The sequence below is a fragment of the Primulina eburnea genome, chromosome 8 (assembly GCF_022965805.1).
Source record: "Primulina eburnea isolate SZY01 chromosome 8, ASM2296580v1, whole genome shotgun sequence".
NCBI lineage: Eukaryota > Viridiplantae > Streptophyta > Magnoliopsida > Lamiales > Gesneriaceae > Primulina > Primulina eburnea.
In genome coordinates this window covers 39735264-39762610 of record NC_133108.1, presented here as the reverse complement: position 1 = coordinate 39762610, position 27347 = coordinate 39735264, and the positions used below count along the sequence as shown (strand labels likewise).

General features: G+C 35.5%; 4 protein-coding genes across 9 annotated transcripts; 1 reads left to right on the top strand and 3 right to left on the bottom strand.

The window, feature by feature from the left end:
* Positions 1 to 1197: 1197 nt before the first annotated feature.
* LOC140839686 (pollen receptor-like kinase 1) lies at positions 1198 to 4091 on the bottom strand. The gene is made up of 3 exons (XM_073206579.1): positions 3235 to 4091; positions 2366 to 2953; positions 1198 to 2117 (listed from the first exon to the last, which is right to left on the bottom strand). Exons 1-3 carry the CDS (start codon positions 3896 to 3898, stop codon positions 1447 to 1449), a joined length of 1923 nt encoding a protein of 640 aa, XP_073062680.1. The 5' UTR covers positions 3899 to 4091; the 3' UTR covers positions 1198 to 1446.
* A 768-nt stretch (positions 4092 to 4859) lies between these two features.
* LOC140839687 (protein APEM9) lies at positions 4860 to 8646 on the bottom strand. Its single transcript, XM_073206580.1, has 6 exons — positions 8511 to 8646; positions 8197 to 8382; positions 8000 to 8077; positions 6977 to 7262; positions 5689 to 6050; positions 4860 to 5201 (listed from the first exon to the last, which is right to left on the bottom strand). Exons 1-6 carry the CDS (start codon positions 8564 to 8566, stop codon positions 5084 to 5086), a joined length of 1086 nt encoding a protein of 361 aa, XP_073062681.1. The 5' UTR covers positions 8567 to 8646; the 3' UTR covers positions 4860 to 5083.
* A 4951-nt stretch (positions 8647 to 13597) lies between these two features.
* LOC140839685 (TORTIFOLIA1-like protein 2) lies at positions 13598 to 21010 on the top strand. 5 transcript variants are annotated; one of them, XM_073206574.1, is made up of 9 exons: positions 13598 to 13741; positions 13858 to 13971; positions 14276 to 15022; positions 15703 to 15897; positions 15975 to 16077; positions 16908 to 17569; positions 18135 to 18824; positions 19854 to 20019; positions 20778 to 21010. In XM_073206574.1, exons 3-9 carry the CDS (start codon positions 14366 to 14368, stop codon positions 20792 to 20794), a joined length of 2490 nt encoding a protein of 829 aa, XP_073062675.1. In that variant the 5' UTR covers positions 13598 to 13741; positions 13858 to 13971; positions 14276 to 14365; the 3' UTR covers positions 20795 to 21010. The 5 variants fall into 5 exon arrangements, with proteins under 5 accessions (XP_073062675.1, XP_073062679.1, XP_073062677.1 ...); XM_073206578.1 differs by having other exon boundaries at positions 19854 to 20050; XM_073206576.1 differs by having other exon boundaries at positions 13858 to 14002.
* A 1819-nt stretch (positions 21011 to 22829) lies between these two features.
* LOC140839684 (probable serine/threonine-protein kinase PBL17) lies at positions 22830 to 26610 on the bottom strand. 2 transcript variants are annotated; one of them, XM_073206573.1, is made up of 6 exons: positions 26224 to 26610; positions 25218 to 25513; positions 24307 to 24442; positions 23942 to 24078; positions 23586 to 23709; positions 22830 to 23364 (listed from the first exon to the last, which is right to left on the bottom strand). In XM_073206573.1, exons 1-6 carry the CDS (start codon positions 26294 to 26296, stop codon positions 22838 to 22840), a joined length of 1293 nt encoding a protein of 430 aa, XP_073062674.1. In that variant the 5' UTR covers positions 26297 to 26610; the 3' UTR covers positions 22830 to 22837. The 2 variants fall into 2 exon arrangements, with proteins under 2 accessions (XP_073062674.1, XP_073062672.1); XM_073206571.1 differs by having other exon boundaries at positions 25218 to 25525; positions 26224 to 26608.
* Positions 26611 to 27347: the final 737 nt, after the last annotated feature.

Sequence of the window (27347 nt, the reverse complement as noted above, 5' to 3'; positions counted from 1 at the left end):
ACCAGAGAGTCAATTTTGCCCTCGAGGACTCATAGGCATATAATAATCGTGACGTAAAAACTTACGCGAGACGGTTTCATGGATCGTATTTATGAGAATGATCTCTTATTTGGATCATCCATGAAAAAGTATTACTTTTTATATTAAGAGTATTATTTTTTATTGTGAATATCCGTAAAATTGACGATCTCACAAATTAAGATCCGTGAGACGATTTCTCTTTTATAATAGTTTTTTATGTTATAAGTAATATAATAATTTCAAATAAACGGAAGGTCATTTGTAGCAGTATGTGTTTTTTTAATTATTTCTGAAATACTTTTTTTATAATATTTTTTCTTTTTCATATTTCGTCTTTTCTTAATTTTCTAAATGCCTCATTCGTATTATAAATTTTAAGAATTAAAATTAATAAAATATGTAAAATAATAAACACGTGTAATGTGTTACACAAATGCACATTGTATATGTCTTCCTATATTATGTGCACAAAATGAAGAGTTAAACTGTCTAGCAAGGAAAAATAACAATTTTGATCTATGTATTGTCTATTTGTGATTTATGTTATCAAAATTTAATCTTAATAAGTTATATTTATTTATATTTTTTTTTTTCAATTTTATTCTTTTTTAGAGGTAGCGATGATATGACATCGATACGATGTTGATGTTGCATCGAAAATATGCTTACGTTTGCAGTGTTTATATTAGTACTTTTGATGAAATATGACTAAAGTATTGAAAGAACAAAAACTTAATTACGAGCCCCTAGCTACAATTGATATATCGACGAGATAGTATTAATATATATCGCAATTTTGGTCATATACATATGTTTCGATGCAATTTTGATTGCCTAAAATGATAGCACAAAGGGTAGAGCCAGCAAAACAGTTAAATCAATCCAACCAACCCGTCTCGTCTTGAAAAATAGGTGGGTTGGGTTAAAATTTTAGTGGCTCGTTCGATTCGAGCGGCAGGCCAACGGCTTGCTATTGCCAATTTTTTTAAAGTTTTTTTTATTAGCCAACATCACAAAAAAATTAACGAGGACACGAAAAAAATAATTTTTAATATCAAGAAAGAAAATATCAGTAACAACATCTCTCCGGCTTCATCCACCATCAAAGATCTACAGAAACCAGCGAGACCCGCTTCGAAACCGGGCACGCATATAATCTCATGCTGTTGTAAAAACGATGAAGAATTTTTCCTTGTGGAAAGAATAAATTAAATATCAAGGATCGTTCACAGTTTTTATACAGCATATATATACATGATAATTAACAAGAGTAGTAGTTGATTTAATAATACATATCATAAAATAATTGGCAAAAACCAATAAAAAACTGAAGGATCAAAATTGGCAGAGAAACTTCATAAAAAGCTGCAAGAAATGTGACATCCCCTAAATGCTGATTAATTCAACTCCAACTGGCTATGTATATTAAGACGTGGCATCATTGATATCATCGGACAACCCTCTTGAGGATCTCATGTCAACTTCACTTGTGTACGAGGAATAGAAATCATCACCTTCCTTTTCCTTAATTTCGTCGATCTTCCGCTCGACTTCTTTGATGTCAGGTCTCTTCTCAACTTCTGCATCACAGCAGTTCAATCCAATTTTCAACAGCTTCATCATCTCTCCTTCACATTGTCTGTTCGTCTCCCCCATTTCCTTGTCGAAAACGTTTACACTGCTGCTGTCATCTCGTAAAGCGGATTCGACCCATGTCGCCAAGTCTGTGTCGCTTCCTTTGCCTTGCTGCAAGAAATTGGACGGGAATCTTCCGGTCAAGATTTCCAGGATTAGGATTCCGAGACTCCATATGTCGGTTTTCTTCGTGACACGCCCACTGTGCTTGTACTCGGGTGACTTGTAGGAGATCATGTGTTCTTGAGCATGTTCTTGAGTGATTACTGGGACGAGTCCATAGTCGTTGAGTCTCGGAGTGAAAGACCTGTCGAGGACTACGTTCGAGGACTTTAAGTGACCGTGGGGTGCTGTTAAACTCGGGAGCTGGTCGTAGAGGTATGATAGACCTCTGACTATTCCTTTCACGATGTTCAATCGGGTTGGCCAGTCGGGAGATGGAAGGCCGCGAGATCGGTTGCCTGAAACATAGAGATCAAATTAAGTTTAGTAGGTCGTTAATCAAATGGTACAGTGTTACAAGTAGTAGGGGAGAAAGGAATTTCAGCTGCAATATTTTCTACATGCAACACTAATGTTTTGGTTTAAACAGTTTCTTGATCCTGTTAGTCAGTCAGAAGTCAAAGTTTGGTGGCCAATAAGTTGTTTTTCTCTTGTTCTACTTCTAGTCCTTGTTACTTTTTGGAAGAGTGGGGGTTTTGTGAAATACCGTGAAGATGAACAGAAAGGCTGACATTGTCCATGAACTCGGAAACTAAGAGCTTCTCCTCTTTCCTGAAGTAGAACGCGACGATCGGAAGTAAGTTCGGATGATTCAATCGACCCAATCTTCTCATGTGCTCATGAAACTCTTCTCTGTTCAAATTATTCATATGCCTGAATCTTTTCACAACCATGACTTTCCCATCATTCAGAGCGGCTTTGTAAGTCGACCCAAATATCCCACTACCTAGGATCTCGGCCGAGGCCTTGAGTAAATCCGTCATGTCGAATCTGTCATTGAATTCTTTCAAGAACGTGAGCTTTACACTCTGATCAGACTTCTTGGATTGATCAGGCTGTGACGATCCTACAACAGCAACAGTGGATTGACCTTCTTCAATTCTGTTTAAATTGGTGATAGAAGGTGTTTGATTGGGTTGCTGTGGCGTTCTGTTGCGACGTAGAATGATGACTACTACTACAAGTGCTGCTAATGCAGCCGCCACAAGTATTGAGACGATGATTATTGTGCCGATGGACAGATTACCTTTTGCACGGCAGGGTTTCAATGGCTCCCCACATAGATAATCATTACCTGCATTTCGGGAGAGATTAAATATGAAAACGCAATGCAATTCATGGTGTAATAACTCTTTTAAATCTAATAGTGAGAGAAATGTGTCTGCTTTGTAAAATTATACATTAGATTTTTTAATAATTTGGAGTAATTATTTTTGAGAGAAAAGAAAACATATTTCAGTTGCAGACCTGAAACTTGACAGAATCAAAATAGCATTAGAACCAAGTCACCAATTGGAACATTGAATCTGCTCGACATGTAGCACAAAGTGCTGAAAAAAGGGGAAAAAAGCTTACCAGAAAATGCAGAAGCTTTCATGTGACTGAGGGTATGAGGAATCTCCCCAACCAATTGATTGTTTGATACATCGAACACTTTCAACCTGTCAGATTGTGGAAATTGAGGTATTGTTCCCTCAAATTCATTGTTTTCAAGCATCAACTCCATCAACTTCGGCAATGTAGTCAATGATTCAGGAATAGAACCCGAAAACTTATTGTTAGCCAAATGAACTTTCTTCAATGACAGCATCCCATTAAAAGTATTTGTTGGAATCTCCCCATAAAACTTGTTATTGGACAGGAAAATGCTTTTGAGGGAACCAAGTTTAGTAAAATTTGGTAAATTTCCATCAAAGTTATTGTTCATAAAGCTTAAAGTCCTCAAATTTCTCAACTCTACGAGGACGTCCACATCAATGACACCTCCTAATCCCATATTCTCAAGCTGAAGCCCCCAAACAAATCCACTTTCACACAATACTCCCCGCCATTCTTCATGGTAGCCGTTGCAGGGCAGTTTGGAACCGTCCCAGTTGGCTAACGCATCAGCATTTTTGAGGGATTCCTTGAACTTGCGCAAGATTTCAGCATCTGACTCGCCCAAAGACCTGACAAAATGCAACAACATGGCTAGAAAAAGCACCACGCCACCCGAGGGAAAGCGTCCTTTTCGACCCATTGTAATGTCGTGGAACCGATGACAAGAGGTGGTGGTGCGCACACTTGTGTGCGCGCCCAAGGCATGGAATCCTACAAATGAGAAATGGCTTGTTTGAGGGCAGAAAATGGAGGAGAATGATATGAAAATCTTGTGGGTGTGGAAGGAGAGAGAAGGGTGGGTGTTGGTTACGGTTGAATCATCGGACAGGTGGTGAAAGTTTTAAGGTAAATTGACTGACAGTGTCCGTTATTTCATTGCATGGGATGTGGAAAGTTTTTTGCATGAGAAGTATGCGATAGGCCTTCCGTATTTAGGCCGAAATACTTGGAGATTTGGACCTTTTAAAGTATGAATATGAATTTATTTTACTTGTAGAGGTACGTGGGAACCACGTCTAATTTTACGGAGATTCTTTGAAAAATAGGATCTTTATCAAGTTCGAAAATATATCGGAACGTTGTTTGACTTTATTATTTTAAATAGTTTTCGAATTTAAATTTTGACCAGTAATGCAATGTTTAGATCTTGGCTTTGCGTTATGATTATGTGAAAATAATTGGTTAATCTTATGTTTGAATGGGTTGCAACCTGTGAACACCGAGAAAAGATGAATAATTGCGTAATATTTATGATGCAATAATTAAACAAGAAAATTGAGTAGGTTTTTTAGTTTTCTAAAAAAAGGTCATTTCAATTTGCTTGTTTGATTTAGCATCCTTTTTAACCAATTATACAATTTGTTACCAAGCGGCATTGCAACGATAGTTTGAACTTGCTTGGAAAAAGAAACTTGTCACTCATGTTGGCTTGTCTAACAGTAGATATATTATAAAGAAAATATCATGATTGAAAATTTTAATTACAAGATTTCATGCATCACACAGAATCATATTCTTTGAGAAACCCACAGATTTCAAATTTCAGTAAGAGAAAATTGCACAATGATTTTGTTTAATTTAAATTTTACAACACAGTCCTCTGAAACCAGAAAGAAACTATCTTATAACATTGCTTGAAGGACATGTCAGAAGCTGTACAAATTTGAGAAACAACAAAAGATACTATCCTCAAATGCGTAGCCACAGTTTTTTATTGATCAATAATTTCTAACAGTGATTAAACCCGATTCAGATTCAGATTTGGAACATTAACAAATCAAACAGGGTTATGCTTGGCTCAAACCTGGAGATGCGGGCGTCATCATCAGCTTGAAGTAGGAAGGGATTGAACAGCAGCTAGAGGGTTCACCTGGTATGAGAATGCAAGTTGCCACAAGTCCAATAGAGCGTTTTTCATGGACACAGCTTTCTTGGTAAGAACCCTATAAACATGACAAGAAACAATAGCTACTATACATATATTTCACGCTCATACATTATGCCATAGAACATGAAGAAAATGATAGGTATCAAAACTGAATCCGTGAAGTTTTTTCGCAAATGGGCATAATAGAAACCAACAAACAAGTGTTGGCCTCTATGCATATGAAGATTGCATATGGTGTGAGGTAGGGGCAGAAGAGACCAAATGGGAACAAAATATTCTGAATTCTATAAGTAGTTTGTCATGAATTACAAGTTTCGCCCTTCCCAAATTCATCAAGAATAACTGACATTTGCCTAGGACGTACAACAGTATCAACAGAAAAATAACCACCAATGCTTGATAAAATGGAAGATTAGTGTGTCTTCAGATAGGCTACGGAAATCAAGCTACAATCCCGATATAATTTGGAGCTAAAGGAGCATGCTTGTTTATATTTAATGATTAACTGCTTCAACATGAAACACCAAGAAACTAAATATTACCTCTTCAAAGCAGTATGTTTTTTCCTTGTGAAATAATACAAAAGCAATAACAGAGCAGCGAGTACAATTTTCCCACTTGGTACAGCTAATTGAGTATTGCAAAACTTTAAATTGATGGTAGGAAACCACCAGATGCACTGAGCTCTTTGTCGAGACAATTTCAGGATTTCTTCTTTTGTTGTACTCCCTCTGTTGGAAAGATTCACGGTTTCAAATCCTTTCGGATGTCCATTATATGGTTGTTGATCTTGTAAAGTATCATATTTGGTATTATATTCATCTGGCAGATGAGGTAACACAGAAGTTTGGGATGGACTTGTGACCAAGGAAAAATTCAATGAATTCAATCTTCTCAAAAGTTCCTGAAATATTTATGATTAGAGGTGTAATGCTCTTAGTTGTATCATGTCATATATCATGTAGTCAGTTATTTTAATGACTAAACATAAAAATAAAAAAATGAATTTCAAATCAAGACAGAAAGCCATGCATGCGCATGAGAAGTTTCTATGAAGCATTCTCTACCCTCGATATACTAGGTGGGTTACAAGAAATTGCATTTTTCGATGTTTACGACGATTTCATATCATCATAAAACTTGAGACTAATATAAGCAACCTTTTTGTTCAATGTCAGCATCCACGGTTTCTCTACTTATATCATATAGTAATAAGCTTATGCAGGAAATATTCCTGTCACTAATTTTCAAAATAATTTAGTTCCGATAGTGATGAATAAAACGCTCTGTTGAAGAAATTTGTGTAAGAATTGGGTAAACATGGTCCCAAAGAATCAACATTTTGTGCATCTCTAGATATTTAGTAAGTACTTTTAAATGGTTCACAAGCACTGAAGGTAGGTAATTAAGAGCCCATACAGTAAGAAGTTCTGGTATCATAAAAAGTTTCATATTTCTCGAAACTATTATCGATTTTGGAAACTTGAAAAGGGGATAAGCAATTTCAGAGTCACAAAAATAGTGGTAGAAGAATCCACCGAAGTTGAAGCGAAAGACAAATGCACTAGACATCATTATCAGAAGGCACAAAATTTTGACTTGAGGGGATGAGTAAGTTGCAGAACCAAAAAGCTGCAGTGCAATACAAGCATTACAATCACTAAAATCAATCACAAAAATGGATTGACAATTGTAATCCCTGACAATTTTAAACAAAAACCATCAAGCCTGAATATCTCAGTGAGTGCTTAATAAATTAACTAAACATTAAGAACACGTTTTCCCACTTCTCAGGTCTCTCAAAGTGCAATAAAGCATTCTAAATTTTACCTGACGCTTCTCTATGGGTAGCATAGCTTTCTCCACCCAAGAGATGGCTAGATCTGTCTCCTTCAAAGTCATGGCAAGAAGTGTTATCACGTAGAGCTCAACAACTTCTAGATATTTGTCAACTCCAACAGAAAACCTAAAACAAGATCCTTCTGTCTCTGAAGCACATGATTCTTCGTCCAGGAGGGGATAATATCGATCACCCACATATCTCCAGTTGTCAAGAAATTCCTCAAGAGGGGCTTGAACAGTAGCCGAGGGACTTTCTGACATGTGCAAACACACCCTGAAGGACAGGAAAAGTGCTTAGACCATGACCCATTACCGCAAACAGAATGGAAAATAATATGCTAATAGGTTAAAAGTATTTCTTTTATTAGTAATTCTGCAGATACAGGTGAATGATGATGCTTGACAGGGCGGTCTAAATCAATACCTAAACCCCCAAACAAAGGAGAAATGGTTCTACTTATTCAGAGAATACCAACTAGCCATTTTTTTGGAGAAAAAAAAATGAAGTCATCATTGTAAATCATCAAGATAATTCATTTATCAGAAGTAAATTGGAAGACCACTATGTGCCTCTCAATTACATCATCTCATTCGTATCTTTTTTTTTTTTATTTCAAACCAACTATGACTGTGGCACCATATGTAAGAATCAATCATGTTGCAGCCAAAGAGGGGCCATGTAAGCACAGTGTTCTCCTGCTGGAAGGATTATAAACCAATCAATTTGGTACCTAAGCTTTTAAAGCTGACTGAAATAGCATTTCTTTTTACTCAAATTATTGAACTTGAGTCCAGTTCGAGTAAAATTTCACTGAGCATGAAGACCTTTCCATCAAGCTCGAGCTTAAGTGCAAAGTATGTGATTTCTGCTACAATGAATACAACCCCCAAGAAATAATCCACATTAAAACGATACAAAGTGAAAAAAAAATCCAGAACAAAATCGTAGAGACGGAAAAAAAATCACTGGAAACTAAATCATGACTATACAGTGCAAAAACTAGCAGGTACCCGGTCAGGAAAACTTGAACAGGAATGGCGGCAAGCGAACCAAATAACAATTTGAGCTCGTTCAGTATTTCAGCAGTCCTGCAAATTACGCAAAAGAAACAACAGGGACGAAATTCAATAAAAAAATGCTCATGTAACTAAAAATCTACAAAATTAAAGATGAATTATTTCACAATTCAAACCATTATAATCTTTACCTCTGCAATTGCTTCAAGGACTGCACAAGAACCATGCCTGCTGATTCCAGCATATCCCCCCACTCATTTTCATCTCTCTCCAGAACATCGCAGCCCCTTTTGCCGAGATTATGACTTTCAAGGCATCGCCTCAAAACAGAGGAAGATAACGCCACCGCTTCATCGAACATACAACAAACAAGAAAGCTGCAACGTACAGATATTAAAATACGTAAGATTTTTCTCACGAGAATAGCAAACTAGCCAAGAGTAGAATAAACAGCTTAAGGGTACTTCCATGGCATAAAAAAGTACGAGATTTTTTAATCAATAACCTCTCTGCGCGTTCGATCTCCTCCCAGGTTGGCGTCTGTGCGCCGGTTTCGGCCATTGTGTGTGTATGTGCGTGTGTTGGTGTAAATCAATCCAAAGGAGCACATACTCTCCACGTAACACAAAATATTTGTTTTTTATTTTCATCCGAATAAGTAGGTAAATCGAGAAATTGGCTTTCAGTCCCCAGTCGTCGATTTTTTTTGTGTTCAGTCTCTGAGTACTTTTTTAGTACCACATTTCCACATGAAGTGTACCACATTTTGTATGACATACAGTGTTCTAAATGACGGTCGAGGCGGCCGCCTAGGCACCGTAGGCGGCCCTCGACCACACCGCCTATGCATGAGGCAGGTGTCGAGGCGGGTCGAGGCGGCGAGTATGCGGACAAGGCGGCGAACAGACAGTCGAGGCGGGCGAGGCGGCGAGCAAGCGGACGAGACAGTAGTCAACAATTTTAAAAACCTAGTCAACAATTTTTAAAACTTAGTCAACAATTTTAAAAAACAAGTCAAAGTCAACTAATTTTAAATATTAGAACTATTTAAAGGTCTTACTTGGAGAATGGTAGTGGAGGCCTCCGGAGTGGATGAAGTGCTACATCCAAGGAGGAGTGCAAGGAACATCCCCATTAGAGAACTTAATGAATATTTAGAAACATCGGAGGAGGAGAATGAAGAAAATGTTGATTGAGTCCGATGATGAGAGGATCATGGATGTAGTAGACGGTGCATATGTAGATGATTTGGAAGATTAGTTATGTTTAGTCTACTACTTGTTCTAATGATGGATAATTGATTGAAACTTTGAAAATTTAAACTTAGTTTTTTGATAAAAAAGAATATATTACTTCGTTAGCATAATAACATTAATATAATGATGAATCTTTATTAATTGCACATTATCTAGATGATATTATATTTTTTGCTTAAACATTATTTAATTGCACATTTTACATAAAAATGATAATATTGCATAATTATCTAGAAAAAATTACTTAAAAAAATCCAACCGTCTAGGCACCGCCTGGGCGGCCGAGGCGGTAGGCGGTCACCGACCGCCCCGCCACCGCCTCCCGTCATTTACAACCTTGATGACATAGTACCATAATTTTGTGGATAGGGAGTGAATCCAAAGAAATGTTTTGATTGAGGATTTTTCACCAACTTTCCCGTGATAAATCAATCCAATGGAGCACATCGGGTTAAGTAGAGTCGAGTTCGGGTTCATTCGGTATGTACCAGACCAATCGTGTAATCACCTCGACTTCTCAAACCCGTTGGGTAATTCCCAAACATATCTATTGGATTATATCATATATGGTAGTGACATATACAATATACGACACAATTAACCATCAATTTTTTTTATTATTCATACGTATTGAGATGTTAGATGATCTCACATATATTTATTTGTGAGACGTCTCAACTTTGCTCATTTTTACAATAAAAATAATATTTTTCATAGGTGACCTAAATAGAATATTTGTATCATCAATTAACTCGCGAGACCGTCTCACATAAGCTTTTATAATTGATAAATCCGAGAACTAGAAGCATTATTTCAATTTAAATAATTATTTTCATATTTTTTGGAAAAAAATAAAATATAATATTGGTAAAGTACGGTTTTGATATGTTGCACACCTACTGTACACACCTATATGAGCACCGATGAGGTGTCACTCACCCATTGGATGTGATGAAATATAGAAAAATTGTGCTTCCCATGGATGAGTGACACCTCATCGGTACTCACATAGATGTGCAACATATCAAAACTGTGGTAAAGTAATTGATATACACATATATTGTGTCTAAATCCACTATGTACATGATAAAATAACAAATATATGGACTGTTAAAGGGGAAATTGGAGTAAAATCCATATCAACATACATATTTTGGTTTCAGTCCATGTGTCGGGGAAATTAATTTTCCACTTCCTGACGCACCATAAATATTTTTATTAACTCCATGTTAAAAGATTTACGAATTCTTGACTTTATTATTATGGAAAAAATTGTGGTTTTTTCTTCTTCCTCTTTCTGCTTCACTCGTTCACTACGCTTTCTACAAAAAACCTCATCGGAAACAATGGAAGAACACCTTTAAAACTTGTCTCAATTCTTACACTTTCAACTATTCTCACTTACCCATGTTTTCTCCTCCATTTAACTCGTTATTGTTTACTCCATCAAAGAAATCATGTATCCAAAAAAAAAGTCTTCGCACTTGTTTCTTCGATTTGTCGAACTTTTTATTGCAGGTTTTTCTTCGATTATCCGCTTGTTTTTGTTCAATTTTCATAGGTTTTGTTCAATTTGCCTCCGTGTTTTGATAATTTTTTGGGCCGCGGGTTTTTGTTCGATTTTTTGTTGGGTTTTAGCCGTTTTTTTTTGTTCAATTTGTGTTGGTTTTAAGCATGTGTCATAGTTGATTTCAACTGTTTTTGAATGATTTGTTGATCCTTTCTTTGTTATTTTTTTTTTAAAAAATAATTGTATTCTCGAGTCGACTTAAATTTTTTGTAAAGAGTAGAAAGAAGGATATATAGTCAACTTAAATTTTTTTTGTGCTTCATATTTTGTATTTTATATTGAGTTTCTTATGTTAATGATTTTAATGATATATGTTGAATGGACTTTAAAACTTTATTTGTTCTGTTTATATTGGTTATTGTGATTACTGTTTTATATGTTCTGAATGCGAGATACATTGATTCAAATGAGTCTTACAGGTTGAGAAGAAAGGATGAGAAACCATGATGATCTTCTATGTATTTAAAAAATGTGATGAAGAAACTTAACATGACAATAATCTTTTGCATTATATGCTCAATAGTTTGGACCAAGACGATGGTGGATCTATGATGTCTGTTGTGCAAAATTTGTGTGATATCACATATAAAAATGAAATCATAGAAGAATTAAATGACTCATGCTGAGAACTAAAACTCCTGGAACTTAATTACGAGGAGAACAAATGTCTTATAGACCCAAACTCATATGGCTATTTAATGAGTAATGTCTAAGAAAGTTATTACCATGATTTTTATCTAACAAACACAAGCCACAAACAACATAATTTTTGGCACGTAATATGTTGTTTTGGCTTGTGTTTGTTAGATAAAAATCATGGTAATAACTTTCTTAGATGTTACTCATTAAATAACCATATGAGTTTGGGTCTAAAAGAAAGTGGTTCTCCTTATAATTAAGTTCCATTTAACCATAATTAAATACAAAATATGAAGCACAAAAAAATTTAAGTTGACTCTATATCCTTCTTTCTACTTTATACAAAAAATTTAAGTCGACTTGAGAATACAATTAATTTTTTTTAAAAAAAATAACAAAGAAAGGATCAACAAATCATTCAAAAACAGCTGAAATCATCTACGACACATGCTTAAAACCAACACAAATTGAACAAAAACATACGGCTAAAACCCAACAAAAAATTGAACAAAAACCCGCGGCCCAAAAAATTATCAAAACACAGAGGCAAATTGAACAAAACTTATGAAAATCTAACAAAAACAAGCGGATAATCGAAGAAAAACCTGCAATAAAAAAGGTCAACAAATCGAACAAACAAGTGCGAAGACTTTTTTTTTGGATACATGATTTCCTTGATGGAGTAAACAATAACAAGTTAAATGGAGGAGAAAACAAGGGTAAATGAGAATAGTTGAAAGTGTAAGATTTGAGACAAGTTTTAAAGGTGTTCTTCCATTGTTTCCGATGAGGTTTTTTTTGTAGAAAGCGTAGTGAACGAGTGAAGCAGAAAGATGAATAAGAAAAAACCACAAATTTTTTCATAATAATAAAGTCAAGAATTCGTAAAACACGGAGTTACTAAAAATATTTATGGTGTGTCAAGAAGTGAAAAATTAATTTCCCTGACACATGGACTGAACACAAAATATGTATGTTGATAAGGATTTTACTCAATTTTTCCATTGTTGAACATGTTCACATAATTATACACAATAATTTTACTAAAAAAATATTATTTTTAAGAAATTATTAATTTAGTGAGTGTCAATTTATAAAGTTATTACTATATGTATTTTTATTTTATTTTTGAAATATTCCTTGTATATTGCATCGAAAAACGTGACGATAAAAAAATATATGATAAATCCGTTTATATACGTAACATAATAATTCATAACTTTAATATGAAATTTGTAAAACTTAACCAAACATCAAAAGGAGAATTATGTCGAACCAAGTAATATCAAACTAGGGATGACAATGGGCTCCAAACCCATTCTCGAATTCCATCCTATCTTGAGGAGATCAAATCTCAATTTCCACCTCATATTTGTTTCAAAAATATTAAAGAGACTAGACAGACGGGTTCGAAGCTTATTATTATTAGTGATAATATTAATATTATTATTATAGACAAAAACTTGTGTAAGACGGTCTCACGGTCGTATTTTGTGACACAGATCTCTTATTTAGATCATCCATGCAAAACTATTACTTTTTATGCTAAGAACATTACTTTTCATTGTGAATATCGGTAGGGTTGACCCGTCTCACAGATAAAGATTCATGAGACCGTTTCACAATAGACCTGCTCATCATTGTAATATTTTTAATAATAATAATAATATTTTTTTATTATCTATTCTATTTCATTAAAGTATAGGACATGATGGTAACCATCCAAGAAGAACACCAATATTTTTTCAATTTTACCCTTATATGATACCTATATTACATTTTGTTTTTTGTTTTAAATTTCAACCGCACTTTCATTTTTTTTATTTTATCAATTCAAATATCAATTTAGTCACTACATAATTTGTCAAACTTTTAGTCATCGATAATGATAAAAAAGACTGTACGTACGCATTATATATACAGAATAACTAGTCAATATTATTTACTGACATGCTTGGAGATGAGGATAATATCCCCATGCTCGTTTCGTACTATGTCGACTCAAAAAATCGAAGATCTCTACCCTCGTTTCGGATTTTAATCGCGGATCTCCAAACCGTGGGAAAATTACCATCCTTATACCAAACCCAACTTAAAATTGGAGCGATTCCCTTCCTTTAAACATGGTCATATGAAAAGCCATGGGTCTCCTCAAATTTCAAAAACAGATACCCAACCGCCAAAACTCAAGATCCCCAAATTCACACACACCTCCCACGCCACACTGTCTCTCTCGCACGAAGTGGCTCTATTCTCTGTGCGTACGGACGGGTAAAATATCCTTGAACGCTGCTTTTGACTTCTTTTTCTTTGTACTGAGATTCGTTCTTTTGATGTTTCTTTTCATTATTATATTTTCAAATTTGAATTTGAAACTAATCGAACAGGACTACAGTAGCATTTTATTTACTTCTGCTGCTCCGTTCTCAAAGCATTGTTCAAGTAGTGCTGTTTTACGTGATGTTATTCCGACGTGAAGCTCAGAATGGCTGGTCTTTCAAGTAAGTTTTCACGCATTCCTCTGAGAGGGAGGTGCGTGTTTGTGTTCTTCAAGCTCATAGTCTAGTGCTTACACTAGCTCGATTCTTGGATACATGCAATTTGAAGTCATGTCTTCATGCTGTTATTATCCTAATTAGTCTGATACATATTTTCTATTTTGTCTTAAAAATTGCGCAAGAGCAAGAATGTCGATTTTTATCGATAGTTTTAGAAAAAGTTGCGATTCGTGTTGATGGTTTTCTTAATTTGGATACGCGACTTATTATTATTTTCTGTTTGGCATGTTCTTTTTGTGCACTGAAGGGCACATTTATGAACGAGGGGAGCTTCAAAGTTCACGTCTGAGTTAAAATCTGAGATATTATGGCCCCATAGACGCAATTCAGGTGAATAATGATGAAGTCACATGTAAGTATGGTGAAAGGGAAAGCTGGTTCCAGAATGAACGGTCAGCAAGCAGCTTTTGAGCTGAAACAGAGAGTGGGTCTTGCGCTTAACAAGCTTGGAGATAGGGACACTTGTCAAATTGGGGTCGAGGAGCTCGAGAAAACCATTGAATGCTTGCCTCATGATGGAATTGCTCCATTCCTGTCCTGCATAATGGACACAGATTCCAAACAGAAATGTGCTGTTCGCAAGGAATGCATTCGCCTGATGGGCAAACTGGCATCTTTTCACGAGATTCTGGTGGCACCTCATCTGGGCAGGATGGTAGCTAGCATTGTTAAAAGGTTAAAGGACACTGATTCTGCTGTGAGAGATGTGTGTGTAGAAACAGTGGGTATCTTGGCTTCCAAATTGAGTGGTAATAGAGTTGAAACAGATAGCACTTTTGTCGTGCTAGTGAGGCCACTTTTTGAAGCCTTGGGCGAGCAGAACAAGCAAGTGCAATCTGGTTCAGCGTTGTGTTTGTCAAGTGTCATTGACAATATTCACGATCCTCCACCCTTGGTTTTGCAGAAGATGTTGGCAAGAACTGTCAAGTTGCTGAAGAATCAACATTTCATGGCAAAACCAGCTGTCTTAGAGTTGAATAGGAGTATCATTCTGGTTTGTCTAGACCCACGACACCTATATTTGCCCTATACTTTTGCTCCTGCGTTCACGTCTGGTTATAGTTAATTCTTCTGGTTGTGTGATGTAGTGTTCAAGAGCTACGTCATCATTTTAAAGAAGATCTCATTCACTCATCTGTTGCCAAATCTATTCCTGGAACTATAGTCATCATGTTCTACATTGTTTGTGGGATTTTAGTCGATCCAATCCCATAATTTCTCATATGATTGGGTTGTTGGGGTTTCCCAAATTAGAATAAAAGGTGGCATTTTAATAATTGCTATTTGATTAATACTTGTGCTCAGTTAGTTCAGGTGTTTCTAGTATCGGTATGGAAAAAACTCGGGAAACCTCATAAATGATTTCGATATTGAACCTTGGGCATCACTTACATAACTCTTGTAATTGGATCTTGTACACATCACATGTTTAGAATGGTTCGCATAGCTTCATTAGATGATACAAGTCTTGGTTGAGAATATACAGTGCACATATACTGTATTGGTCAATTAAGAGATCACTGTGGAAAATTTAAGGAAATTTTAAGAAAGCTTTGATAGTTTAACTCTCCGGTCTCACAACGCATTCCAAAAATCAACATCGACTTGTACTTTTGTCTATTAGCGATGCATATGTACTTAAGTCAAATTTTATTTTCTTGTCGAATGTTGTAGGCTGGTGGTGCTCCTACGCCTAATTCACTGAGTGCTGCTCTGACAAGCATCCAAGAAGCCACGAAGAACAGCGAATGGGCAACTCGTAAAGCGGCCTGCAATGCATTAGGCGACATAGCTTCTTGTTTAGTATCTTCCTTGGGCACATTTCGTAAAACTGTCATCTGTTGTCTTGAATCATGTCGTTTTGACAAGGTTTGCTGTATTATTTAACATGTCATAACTCATATGTTTCTTAATCTGTAATTTTAGACATCTTTCCTACTGAATAGGTGAAACCAGTTAGGGACGCAGCTTTGCTGGCCTTGCAACTCTGGAAAAATCTTCCTGGTTTGGTTACACCTGAACCTTCCGAAGCTGGATCTTCCGTCAAAGGTTATTGTGATCAATGCCATGTTATTTGTTTCATTACAGATTACCAGCCGCAAAGATTGTAGCCCAATCTCTAATTGATTGTCTTGGTGTCTTGACATTTTTATTGGAATATTTTAAAATTACCATTGTACCACATATAAGTTGAAGCCAAATGTTCATGTATGGCGTTCTGTATGCGGATTTAAAACAAAATTTGTACACTTTCACAGTTATTAAGTTTTTTTTTTGATGAATTAACCATAACTAATTTATGATTGCATTATATTTGCGAAGTGACAATAGAATGAATTTTGTGAATTATAGTATTCTGCTGTGAGGAGATTATGCAGGTTTTGATACCCTATTGTCTTAGTCTAGATTAAACAAGGATGATCTACTTGCTAAATTATGCTAGAATATGTTTCTTTTTTGGGTGAGAGCATAGTCTCATACGGAAGTTGAATTAGGGGCAATTTTTATATTATCTTCCATATACTTTGTTTATTCACTTTATGATCCATATTTTTTTATGGAATGAATATGAGTCTGCGAAAGGTCCACGACTCCACGCACACCACCAACTAGAAGCATGGGAAGTAATACACAGAAAGGGACTAGTTAATTTTCTATGTGCAGTTTTTACTGAAGCTGATCCATACAGGTCCACTTTATTTCGTGGATTTTGAATTCTGATTGACACTTATGAACTTGTTTTTCCATGTATTTCACCCCACCTGGTAAATTCTGCTATTTGAAGTGAATAATGTCTCCTTGCTGTTACGTGCATCTCTCACCTTGTTGTGCTAGTATATTTGTAGCTCCTCGTGTAAAACATTTTTGATCTCCTATAGGTATTTCCTACGCATCCGACTATGGTGATGTTACCAGCTCCAGTGGCTCAAAGCTAAACGATATTAAACAAATGAGATCTGCTTGTGAATTGGCTAAGAAAAGAGTTCCTCTGGCATCCAGAACGGCTGGCGGAACCAACATTGAGAAATCTCAGCAATCTGGAACAAATGACTGGCAAATAGAAATTACAATACCAAAGAATAATCATTTTTCAGTATCAGAGAACCAGAACGATGACTCTGAGTGTAGCTCTGTTACAAAGAGATGTGAAAAGATTTATACTAATGTCAGGAGTACAAAAAATATTGGATATAATTATGTAGAACTTGATGACAAACAGGAATTCTCTTCTGCGTCCACTCTTTTCACGGAAAGCATCAAATCAAAGGTTGTTCCTATACATTGTGATGTTTTTGATGATGCCAGTTTGGTAAAGTCAACTGGAACTAGTCGAAGGTTTGCTAATGATGAAGCTAATATCGAAGAGCAAAGATACTTGGCTAAAATGCATGATCATAGGAGTTTAAATTCCACGGTTAGAGAATCCACTTCGCAAATTATGCGTGGTTGTTGCTTAAAAACTGAAAAAGACTTGATTCTCATCAGAAAGCAGCTTTTCGAGATTGAAGACAAGCAAACAAATTTGATGGATATGCTAAAGGTAGTTACTAAAAGGTTTCTCTGTCTGTTTCTTTTGCTATTGGAGTAGATGCCCAGCTACCATTAAGGAAAATGATAAAATATTTTGTAAACACGCAATTGCTTTGTCCATGATAGTGTTGATACAGGAAGCCCCTAAATGTTAAGCATCAAACTTTAAACGCCATAAAATAATCTCACTATGCTTTATGGGGTATGCTTTTCTCTGGAAACTAACACATGGCATATGCAAATATAATACAGAGCTAATAATCCAATTCTTTGGGAAATAAATGGAACCTGAATCAAGTCATACGCTTTTGGCATGCCTAAATTTAGAACAAAGAATTTTATAGATATTTTGTGCTGCCATGAATGTAAGTAATTGCGAGTATTGAAATGTAGAAGTTAGGGCAAAAGGTTTTTTCCCATATTTTATATTGTTCCTACATCAACCCACCTGTCCCCTCGGAAAATCTTGCACCGTTTTCTTTTACTTCAGAATGAATTTCATGGGGAAACAAAAAAGTATTTTTTTTCAAAAATTTAAAAATCTTTGATCATCCAATCCTCTGCTATTTATTCAGGCATTTACAACCACCATAGCAGATAGCATGTCCGTGGTACAGTTGAAAGTGTCAAATCTTGAATTAGTGGTGGACAAAATAGCACAAGAACTTGTTCATGGAGGAAGATATCCAGATATGCTGGCAAACAAAGTTCTGAAAAGTAGTCCCAGCATTGTTTCCCCCAGACTTTCTGGGAGTACACCCAGGGCGTCTGTTGAGAGTAATGGGCATCCTCCATTTAAACATGCAGGAAAATGGGAGAACACATTTATCAGGGGGAGATCAAATGGTTATGGGAAACAAAACTCAGACACGTGGTCTGATGCTACTCCAAAGCTAATAGACAATTCTTCGGGGAAAAGCAATAATTCTCCGAGCTTTTGTTCAGAAATTTATGAAGGCCAAATGCGAACAAGTGGCAATCTCTTCAATCCAAATCCCTGCATCAAGTCAAGACTAAATAAACTGGAAGCTAAGAAGAACCCGCGGAAAGTAATCAATGATTACATCTTGGATGGTGACATTGACTTTGCATATGAAGAAGCTCTTTGTTCAAGGAACGAATTCCTTTTGTTTGAGCTCCTAGATAAAACAGGTCCAATTCTGGAAAGTTTATCTCAAAAGATTGCAAATGAGTTACTAAGCACATTGGCAAAGTTCTTATTGGAGCAGAGATTTGTGAATTCTATTATTCCATGGTTTCAGCAGGCAAGTCATCCTATTTGCAAAATATTTTATCATCAGGAGATAGCCATTGCATCTTACAGTTTCATCACATAGCCATTGCTATTAGAGGCACGAAAGGCTCGGTATGGTGTTCCTCTAATTGAATTGAGGTGCACTGAGGGGAAATATACAGTATAATTTCTAAAGAAAACTTAATTACTTATCATCCTTACAAGTTATTGCACAACAATAAAGTATACATTCATTAGTTTATAGATGAAAGGATTGATTTTCACCTTGCATTTCATTTAAAGTTCACTATCCTTACATTTACGATGCACTTTAAAGGTATGATGCACCAAAGCTCGAAACCAAGGCGCCTTTTGTTGAACTGTTGTGCCTTGGCTGAGTCTTGCTGCATGTTAGTTTAGACGCATGCCTTGAGGGATAACTATGATCACAGCTATTCTACACTTGCCTAACAAGCTTTCATTAAGATATAAAATCATCATATAGGTGGCATGGATATTCTTAAACCATCCCATTATGCATCTTGCGTTGTCAATACACAATAGCTGTGAATAAGTTAGGGATTTGTTAACTACATGGCAAAATTTGTTTCTATTATATTTCAACTTATTCTTGACATCTATGTGTCATTTTTGTTCTTTTGGTCACAAACTGACAAATGTGAAAGTGCAATGCTTATTCTCGATGCATCATTCACACTTTTGTACTGAAAACTGGTTTTGTTGTTAGTCTTGATAGCATGTACACAAAAATATCTTTAAATGTTACTTTGTTCATTCAGACTATTATTTTTATTTACATCTCAAATTTTTACTTTGTATTTATCCTACTTGTAGAGTCACAGTACTTATATTTCCTCAGTTAGCTCAAGATGATTTTTAGTTCAATGATACGAGTTCAAAGCTTGTAGTGTTCCACTTGTAATGGAACTGTCTCAAATCATTGTGGATTTAAGGGTTAGGACATTATGAGCCAGATTTTTAAAATATTTGTTAGCATTACCAATTCTCAAATCATCCGTCATATAATGTTCTTTTTTAGCTTGCGGACCTCAGTAACATCCATGGACAAACTTACCTGGCGCTCTCTCCAAAATTAAAGCGAGACCTTATAGCTTCAATCCAGGAATCTGCAAATGTGGATGGTTTCAAGCCTGCTGAAAGGAAATTTTTTATTGAGCTTGCAAAAATGATGCGCCACGTTTGGGGTTAGAAATGGATCATCTATGATTCTTAAAGGTCCTCCATTAACTCATTTGCATATTTTATTTCAAAATATAAAGTTTGTTCTATAAATATCTAAATCTGATTCCGAAATATTGTGAATAAGATTACATTTCTGGATCTTTTTTCAAATTCTTGAACGATTCTCCTGTTCAACTTTTAAGGAAAAGACGCATTGTATAATTTTAAGTGTCATAAATGTGATAATCTGATATTAACTCGAGAACGATAGCAACTCCAAACCTACCTAGTTTAGAGTTTATGCGACATAAATTTGTGTAGGAGATATAGATGAAGAGTTATGGAAGTCCATGAGATAGAAGCAAAATGCCTTTGCTTTGTTACCCGTATTTTCTGATACTTGTGTTATGAAGAAAATGCTGTCTACAAAATTCATATCTGTCTAACTGAGTCTTTTAATCAACATCAACGTACAATCCTGGAAGTTCTTGTGTTTTGGTTAGGATCAGAAACCTGCAATTTCCTGATTCTTATGAGAGACGAGAATGCCATACATCTTATTCATGTGTGTACGTTCTTGTCTCGTTGAGTTGTTTCTCAGGTTGAACTGCGCAACTCTTTGAACAATAGGGTGGTGATCCTCCAACAGCACCAGTTTGAAACAATTTAGTATATTTTATTATTCAATTACGGTTCGAAAAGGGTTATATTTCAACCCTTCAAAAGGAAAATTTGCTTATTTTTTAATGTTCTAAGGATCTCATTTGTCATCTTTCTTCAGGAAATAGACCTTGCTAACAAATTCACTCCAACATGCTGCAAGTGTGATGTTGTGGATTGAGCGACATCGGAGCTGCTGAGGACGCATAGTAAGAAAATAATAAAAATCAATGTATGTTGAATTTTTTATTTGAAAAATTATCTAATATGCTTGAATAGTTCCCCACGTAATGCCTGTTGGCTTATTATATGAAGTGCAATATTTTTCTGCCCAAATTGTTATGAAGCTTGTAGTTTTGTCTCTTATTTCAGATGTTTTCAAAAATTCCTTGTCTCACTTGTTCTTTAAAACTGCAGCAAATAAATACACTTATTAATAATGTCACACACGTGTTGCATGCATATATTACATTACCATTCATATTATACATTATATATGAATAATATAATCTGATATTTCAAATAATCTATTTTTTTATTAAATGAAAGTAGGTTGAGCAGGTTTTTTGTTTGATGGTTTCACGAATCTTTGTCTGAGATGAGTCAATCTTATCGATATTCACAACAAAAAGTAATATTCTTAGCATAAACCCAAATAAAATATCCGTCTAACAAAATACGACTCGTGAGATCATCGAACACAAGTTTTTGTCAAGTAGGTTTTTTTAAAAATATTTTCGAAAAGTTATTTTAATCTTTATCCATAATAGTATGACTTAGAGCCCATTTATCTAGTCAGGATGCGGTTGGATTGAAAACGATATCATCTTTTTATTTTGGAAACATCGTGAACTTGATGTGAATTATTTATATTTAAATTATTCTTAGGTCATTTTAAGTTAAATAGATATCGGATTCTATTGAGATTTTTAAATTTTATAATCTAATCTTATCATAAAATGTAAATTTATCCATCTCGGAAAATAATACGTATCAAATACTTTTTATGACCACTTCTCATTACGCGTACTTAATGGTTCCCGAGTTCCTCCGGATCCATCCATGCAGGAATCGATCCCAGGGTATGTACATTGGAAACAATTCGAACCATTACCCAAATAGGTGGTGGATGGGCCGGATCCAAAAATCTCAAGGATGGTTTTTCTTAATTTTTAAAATTCTAACTGATTCTGATCCACTCACTAGTAGATTCGTGCTGATTTTGGAACCCAATTACGGTTACGAGCTTAATTCCCAAGTTTGATCTGGTCCCGGGTGTAACGACCTGTTAAACATGTCGTCTACTTTCCAAACAATTAGAGTCAAGACAGAACGCATCTATTATTTGATGTAACTACTTCATTAATGGTGCGTGTAACTACTTTCCACCTGGAAAGCAAAATAAGGGATAAGGAGTCTATGGTGGAGCGACTCGTGATGATTACTTTCTACTTCCAATGTCATTTCACTATGCTTTCATCCATATAAGTTTTACTTTCAAGGTCTTTTTGTTATTATCGGTAAAAAAAAATTGGAAAGCAAAAATTGTGGTAAGATTATCAAAATACAGAAAAACAATACTTGGGATATTGAAAACTTACACCCGATGAGATGGAAATAGACATGGATATGAGGATCAAAGTATTCATCGGGTTTTTTGGATCTTGCGATGTTTGGTGGATTCTTAGTTATTCGATCGATAAAGAACAAAACCCTGAAATCCTGAAACTTGTTAATACCCTTGTAGCAACTACTCTGTAATTGTCTTTGTTATATGAAAATTGTTAACTCAAATTGTTGTGTGTATCAATTGTAAGGATTATAAATCAATTTAAACTTTCAATTTTTTTATCCATGGGGATTGGGAAAGCACAAGTTTTCAACAGGCGAAATCTCGACATCTGAATGAATGTAGCTTGATGTTAGACCAATTAAGTTGACACTATTACGACACAAAAAGGGTACTTAAAAGTGATTTTCATCCTAGATTTTACAGTAATATGCCTTTTAGTTAGCTTATTCCACCTATTGTCTTGAAGAATTCCATTGATTTTCTCGAGATTTTAATCTAATATGACTACCAAGAATTGTTGTTACTTGTTGAACAGTTAACGCATATGATGATTATTATTCAAGGAAAGGCTCTTTTTTGGACACTTGGGGAAAGAACTAAACACTACTTCATTCTTGAAAAGAACTACAAAGAAAGTTCTCCTTTGGAGGCTCACTTTTGCTCCTTCCGTTAACATGTTTACCCTTTGCATGCTCGGTTTCTCGATGACTCTCGCTCTTTATTATGTCCACCTTCTTCCCCATTGGAGTCTCTGGCAACCTTTTCGGAACCTCATAAAGCGTTACACTGGCACCTCCATTCAGTTGAATCGTTTCTTCTTCATGAGCTTCTTGTGTTGCAAGGGGCTCAAGAATTTCAATTACTTGGCTCATTACAGGCCTTCCTTTTGGGTTTTGACTGAGGCATTGATATGCTAGATGGGCCACTTTCATGAGAATTTTAGTGGAGTATTGCCCTTCAATTCTAGGATCAAGTATTCTCAAAAGCTTCTTGTTGTGGTTGAGGATTGGACGAGCCCACTCGACGAGATTATGCTCTCGACTAGGCCTACTTTTATCCATTGTACGCCTTCCGATTAGCATTTCAAGTAAAACGACCCCAAAACCATATACATCGCTTCGTGCAGTTAAATGTCCTGAAAGATGAAGTAAAAATGATTATGGGATCAGTCTTGATAATGACTGTCTTTTGAAATTCACTCACGCACAAACTTAAGGCCTGTTTTTTTAAAAAGCCAACAATATACCACTGGTTTGTTTGATTGGTCACAAGAGATCTTGCTATTTTCAAATTGGTATCGAAAAAGGTACTTCATAAACATAAAGCTAGATACCAGTATGCCAACATAAGACTCACCGGTCATCACATACTCTGGGGCAGCATAACCGTAAGTACCCATCACTCGGGTTGAAACATGAGTTTGATCTCCAGTTGGGCCGACCCTAGCCAGTCCAAAGTCGGAGAGCTTTGCGTTAAAATCCTGCAAGTTTTCTGCACACTTTAGCCTTTGTCTAAGTTCTAACTAATGGAGATTTTAAAAAGTAAACTTTCCATAACAAAGGAACCACATGATACCAGGATCCTTGCAAATTTTGCAACTCGTGGTATAGTTGTACCCTCCTTTTGTTCAATGGAACATCTACTTTCTCAGATTTAATTCCATTTCCTGAATATACTAGTTAGATCTGTAAACAGGACAATGCTCAACTTACCACGTCTAGCAAAATGTTCGACGTCTTAAAATCTCTGTATATTATAGGATTGTCCACACCATGAAGAAAAGCAAGCCCTTTTGCAGTGTCCAAAGCAATTTTCAATCTCTTGTGCCATGATAAGGCGACACGTACTCCTATAAGGGAAAAAAATAGATTGAATTTGTACAAAAATACATGCAAAATATTTATTTTTATATTAAATGATTGTGCAAACACAAGTTCTCGTTGGCATCAGATCAAACTAATACAAACTCAACACCTTCAACATGTGGCTGAATAATTAGCAAACAGCAGTTATTGTAAGAAAATCAGAAATAAACATTAACCAACACTAACTGATGGATATTTGGTTTTAGACTCACGGTGAAAAAGGTGTTTCTCCAAGCTCCCAGATGCCATATATTCATAAACCAAAAGTCTGTGATCACCCTCGCAGCAATAGCCGACCAGTTTCACCAGATTTGGGTGCCGGAGTTGCCCTAAATAATTGACTTCTGCCTGCAAGTGCAAAAACATAACGATGAGTCAACTCACAACCTTTTTCAGTGAATTTTCGATATATAGCAAATAAAACGAGAAACTTCAACAAAGTTTTCATTTGGAGAAGAAAAAAAGTTTATCCTGAGCAGTAAACCTTAAGGTGCAGCCATTCTTTCATTTTTTGTTCTGCTATAAAACATATCTATATCGTGTTTATAAATCTTGCTGCTTAAATCAGCTTACAAAATGGTGCATATTTTTTTATTCTGCTATACAATGTATCTCAATCTTAATCTGAAAAACTAAAAGGCATTGATTTCAACAGGGCATGAGAATCTTCAAAGACATTTTGCAAGGCGACCATCCACAAGACAAGAAAGGTCCCTAATCTTTCTGGTAACATGATATGATCAGTAAATTATAAATTATTTTCATTCTTCGGACCTTTAAGATGACACAACTTTGACCAGTTTTTTGGCATATTTATGCAGCATTCGTATTTTCTCTCGAATTGAGGGCCATTAACTCAGAAGATTTAGGAATGCAAAACAGAGAGATTACACAGTCGGTTTTTAATTCTATAAAGAGGAATAGTATGCCATTTAGCTAATGTCTTCCTCTATACGAGTAAATCAATTCTTGTCAGCATGCCAGCCCTTGCACCCATTAATCAGTAGTCCTAAGTGACTCTCTGCCTGATGCAACAAACATCCTTCAACAACTGAGCTAATTTTAAGAGCAAAAAGATCAGAAAATCTCGGTGAATATAATATTTGGTTAGAAAAGGATATACCAGCCATTCTCGGTCTCCTTGTAGGCCTTCGGGATCAAGCTCTTTAATGGCAACTCGAGTTGTCTTGTAACCAGGCCGAACATTTTCATCTATCACTCCTTTATAGACGATACCAAACCCACCATCACCGAGAACCTGATCTGGTCGGAAGTGCTTGGTGGCCAGCTTCATCTCCTCGTAAGTGAAAATATCAAGATCACCATTCCCAGGCCTTTGAAGTAGATCCTTTATGTTTTTCGAAATTACCACGATGGTGTTTGAATTCACAGAGTCCACTTTTTTCGGTGACACCAACTCTTCACAAACACCTAACAAAAGTAGTCAGTATCAGCATTGTTCAGGGAATAGCAACAGAAACATACATTGTAGTTGAGCCACAGCTATAAATTCAAAGCCGGTAATAAGGAAAGATGGAATTAGTCGTCTTTCAGAAATAAGTGAGTATCTATATATACTTTCGAATATCAACCCTTTGAAAATTCTAGACCTGAAACTAGTCATATAAACACCAAGAATTTCAGACAAGGATGAACCATTATTTCCATTTACGGAGGCAATAGACTTTTCCTTTTTTTCTTTTTGAAGATAGGAAATAGACTTTTCAGCTGATAACAAGCAAAAAAAAAAAATTAAAAGGAGCGGGCAGGGTGTTATGTTCTGTTACAACACATGAAAATTGTTGTAGATTTCACTTAAGCAACTCCTCTGGCCTGCATGATCAGCTAAACATACATGGATGGCAGATCGTGAGCAAGTAAGCAACATCGATGGTTAAAAATAAGACCTATTTGATGACTGGAATATCTGTTATCGGTGCAGTGATTGTTAATTTTTATGATTAAATTTTCTTAAAATGCAAGTTCCCAGTTCATAAATCAGGCAGATACTCATTTCCCAGTTCAAACAAAACCCAAAAAATGGAAAAAAGTAATCAGTTCTTTCTAAATGAAGAAACATACATTGAATCACAAAGATCATAAGCAATATCAGTTGTTGAAAATGAAACCTGGTTTGTGGGTGGAAGATTTGCTATCAATGTACTGTTGTTCATCTTCTACAAGACTAAAACAAGAACCCATTTGTAAACAAAACTGCACCAGGTTCACATCTCCAGCTCCATGATTCGGACCGATATCTCTTCAAAATCGGATTTTTATGCACTGGTCTTACTCCGTTTCATTCACAAAACGAAACAACGAACCAAGAAGAAACCCAAACGATTGCGCGACAAAATCGAAAAGAAATCCACCGGAAATTGATACTGGTCGCCTGAATATTCCCCAGATATGAAATCAATGATATAGATTATGTTTTATATACACATAAGCATTCAAGAAACAGCGATGAGTGAGTGAGACTGAGACTGACGCGAGGCTATTTGAGGAAGGAAGGTTGCTCATTGATTGCAACGTTTATATACTCATAAAAAAAGAAAATTTATATACGTACGTAACTATTACAAAAAGGAAAATTATTCTCTTCCAGAAAAAAAAAACAAAAGAAGAAAATTCCTATACAAAGAAAATGATTTGCATCATTCAACGCCAAGAATTTTTTTTTTTTTGAAATGCCAAGCCGCAATTAGCACTTAACGTGTTTTTTTTTTTGTTGAGAAAATCATATTATATGTAACTAATCTAGAATATAATTATGAGAATATGTTTTCTCAAACTCAAAAACTTTTATGACACGATTATTTTGTGAGTGCAAATTAAAACTTGTGTGAGACGGTCTCACGGGGTCGTATTTTGTAAGACAGATCTTTTATTTGGATGATCCATGAAAAAGTATAATTTTTTATTCTAAGAATATTATTATTATGAATATCGGTTGTGTTAGTCCGTCTCACAGATAAAGATTCGTGAGACCGTCTCACAAAAAACCTACTCTTTTATAAGACATATCACATTTTTGATCACCAATAGAAATTTTTTTTATATCAAAAATATTATTTATCATAATAAATATGAACATAATTGAATCGTCTCATAACCAAAAATCCGTGCAACTTTCTCAAAAAAAAAAAAAAAAAAAAAAAACTACCAATGTCCTAATTATCAATTATCAAAGCAAAAACTTCACATTATTAGGTACTTTATGAGAAGTGACGATAGGTGCGCATTATTGGTT